Source organism: Propithecus coquereli, unplaced genomic scaffold (assembly GCF_000956105.1).
Source record: "Propithecus coquereli isolate 6110/MARCELLA unplaced genomic scaffold, Pcoq_1.0 Scaffold173, whole genome shotgun sequence".
Taxonomy (NCBI): domain Eukaryota; kingdom Metazoa; phylum Chordata; class Mammalia; order Primates; family Indriidae; genus Propithecus; species Propithecus coquereli.
The window spans coordinates 4,708,594-4,712,107 of NW_012141969.1; the positions used below are offsets into that span (position 1 = coordinate 4,708,594).

Below are 3,514 nucleotides of genomic sequence, written 5' to 3' on the forward strand. Positions count from 1 at the left end.
AATATTTGTCTAAGTGAATGATGATCTTTTCATTATATAGCTATCAATTAAAAAATCCAAGTCAATTCTTTATAACTGCAATATCTGTTAAATCTTTAGGGTCGATATGTTCAATAAAGTAAAATTTTTAAAAAAATACTTACTTTGGAGAAATTGTCACAACATTTCCTGTTTGGGAGAGGGAGAAGTCAGCAGCATCTCTTCCAACAATTTTAGCATTATACACTAAGCTTTGCAAGCTTGGATTTTTCAGTTGAATCTATGTAGAAGTAGAAGAGGGTATAAATAAGGTGATGAATATAGAACTATACTATTGTTTTATTTTTATCAAGGAGAGCTATACATTTTAATCACAAAAAATACTTGTTCCTGATACACACTAACTGTAGGAAGCCAGACTTTGTATTTAAAGATAGAAAAAAATATATGTATGTATATGTATGTATGTATAGATACGTACAGTCTAGCTAAAGTGGGCAGGGAGAAAGAGCTTTCAACAAAGGAAGTGACAGATGCAAAAGCATCTCATCATAAAAGATCTGAAGATCAAAATTTGAAACTTGGATTTTATTTTTATTGAAAAGGGAAACCATTGGAGAATTTTAAACAGAGAACTTATATAATCCAATTTACTAAAAGGATACTCTGGCTGCTCAGTGCAGAAAATATTAGAAGGTGTGTAGGTTTATAAACAGCTCCAAGCTGGAAATGATGGTGGCCTGGTCTAGAAGCAGTAGTTTAGCTGGGGGACAGGGAGCAGGAGGCTGGCTGTCTCTTTCTTCACAACCCAGAGATTTGGAGAGTATTAGAGAATGAGCTGCTTCATTACAAGAGAAAAGCATTTCTTGAAAAATGTGATCACACAAGGTATTGATGTAGAACATAATGGGGATTCAAGAAACACCCAAACATAATAGGAAGACTGACAAAGATTTTCTTCTTGACTAAACTCTAGTCAGGCTCCTCTGAGTTTTTTTGTTTGTTTGTTTGTTTGTTTGTTTTTTTGAGGTAGGGTCTCACTCTGTCATCCCAGCTAGAGTACAGTGGTGTCATCATAGCTCACTACAACCTCAAACTCCTGGGCTCACGCAATCCTCCTGCCTCCCAGAGTAGCTGGGACTACATGCAAGTGCCACCACATCCAGTTAATTGTTTCTATTTTTAGTAGAGATGGGTCCTGCTCTTGCTCAGGCTGGTCTCCATCTCAATCTCCTGACCTCAAGTGATCTTCCTGCCTTAGCTTCCCGGAGTTCCAGGATTACAGGTGTCAGCCACTGCACTGGCCTCTGAGCTCATTTTTAAATAGGCCCCATCTTTAGGCCTGTCCTCAAGAGCCCAATTTTAGTGAGAATCCTGTTTAGTCAGTTTAGCCAGAACCGCCCACCTTTGATATCCAATCACCCTTGATATCTGATCAAATTCCTCATCTGCCACCGTGCTCCAGGTGATGTGTGATCACCCTGGTCTGTCTTCAGTAAGAATCCTGTTATGTTTGTTTAGCCAGAATTCCTGCTCATTCATATGTTTCCTCTTAGATATTTCCCATCCACTAACCCCCATTCTGCTCCTTGGCTATAAATTACAATTTTCCTTGTATAATATTTTGAGTTGAGCTAAATCTCTCTCTTCTACTGAAAAACTGCATTGCAGTAATCTCTATACCTATCAGGATAGTCCTGAATAAATTCTGCCTTACGATTTTAACAAGTGTCATGAATAAGTTTTTCTTTAACAAGATGCAAAGGTATCATGGAAAGTACTGATCCAGAGGAAGGAGAAGACTTGGGGAAAGGGAAAATTGTCAAAATTAGAGTGAAGAAAAGGTGACTGCTAATTAAGAAGTTCAGGAACTGTAGTCACAGATATTTGAGGAGAGAAGAAGCGGCAGGATGCATGGACATACTGAATCATAAGGAATATGGTAGAGATTTGGTAAATGATTAAATTAACTACTTCCCTAGTTAAATGGGAACTTTGATAACTACTAGAACGAGTGTGTTATTGCTGAAGAGTTTCCACCTTTGATTTCTCCAAGTATTTGGGGGTCTCATGTTCTCAGTTATAATGGGGAGAAGACCACTCTAGTGTGGTATTTTTTATGTATGTGCATAAGTATGTATGTATGTGTGTATTTCAAGTATTTGTTAACAGACTAAGTGACGTTAAGTCCCAGAGAGCTCATTTCCATTGTTTTGGAAGGCAATACTAAAAATTATAATAGATTCATTTTGAACTGTTTAGATCATAAGGAAGCCACTTGTTCTCATTATGTCATATATATCTGTAGTCCCCAACCCCCAGGCTGTGGACCAGTACCAGTCCATGGCCTGTTAGGAACCGAGCTGCACAGCTGGAAGTGAGAGGCAAGAAAGTGAGTGAAACTTCATCTGTATTTACAGCCACTCCCCAGCACTCGCATCATCACATAAGCTCCGCCTCCTATCAGATCAGCACTGGCATTACATTCTCATAGGAGCTTGAACCCTACTATAAAACTGTGAATGAAAGGGATTTAGGTTGTGCTCTCCTTACGAGAATCTAATGCCTGATGATCTGAGGTGGAGCTGAGGCTGTGATGCTTCCGCTGGGGAGCGGCTGCAAATACAGATTATCATTAGCAGAGAGGTTTGACTGCACAATAAATGTAAGGCACTTGAATCTTCCCCAAACCACCTCTCCCTTCCCCCCAACCCTCCTGCCCCAGATTTGTGGAAAAATTGTCTTCCGTGAAACCGGACCCTGGTGCCAAAAAGTCTGGGGACTGCTCACATATATGGCACAAAGGCTTGGGCTTATCTGTGGTCAGACAATTTCATCCAACTCTAGGATTTTATGCAGGGTTGGTGAGGGGTAGATAGGGATAAGAGACAGCTATTCAAGGTAAGGGAAAAAAGATTTGGAATCTCCATTCCTTTTTTTGTAATGACAGCCATTCTTTAACTATTGTGCTTCTATGTAAATTTTGTTTCAAAAAGAAAAAAAAAAGTTCATTTGCTTTTAAATGACTCAGAATATCACTGCATTCCATGTGTTTTCATTGATCACTATGTTTTTTTTACTGGTTCCAGCATTCTATGCTTCTAGTACTGACTCGTGGCTATAGAAATACTTTTTCAATTCTAATAGTTACTTCTTGAGATTATTCTATATTCTTGAGGGTTGATAGGGTTGATAAAAATAACATTCTATGACTTAGGCACTGTCATTTACGGTGTTGATTGATAGAAGCAAACTGTGTCAAAAATTCACACTTAGCAATTTCTAAATCACTGATTTTCTTAAATGAAAGTTAAAATCGAAGCTTGCTGTAATTTGCTTGCTGTTTTATATTGCTTTTATAGTTAATTTTATTTTTTCCTTCACAAACTTATTTTACATTTGTGAAAAATAAAAGGTACACCTGCATAATCTGATCTATAATCAAGGTATGAACATTATTTCTGGTAAAGAGATAAAATGAGGAAAGAAATTATGTTTTCATTTAAATATGTTTTAATTTGGTTTTTAACATCAT

The 3,514-nt window shown here is 37.6% G+C and overlaps 1 protein-coding gene across 1 annotated transcript in view; it reads right to left on the reverse strand.

Moving 5' to 3' along the window:
• The window catches only part of CFAP47 (cilia and flagella associated protein 47), a 573,852-nt gene that overhangs the window by 288,337 nt on the left and 282,001 nt on the right, over positions 1 to 3,514 (reverse strand). Inside the window, exon 33 of the mRNA XM_012642083.1 lies at positions 144 to 259. Within this exon, the coding sequence (XP_012497537.1) occupies positions 144 to 259 (116 nt within the window). The remainder of the gene's footprint in view (positions 1 to 143; positions 260 to 3,514) is intronic.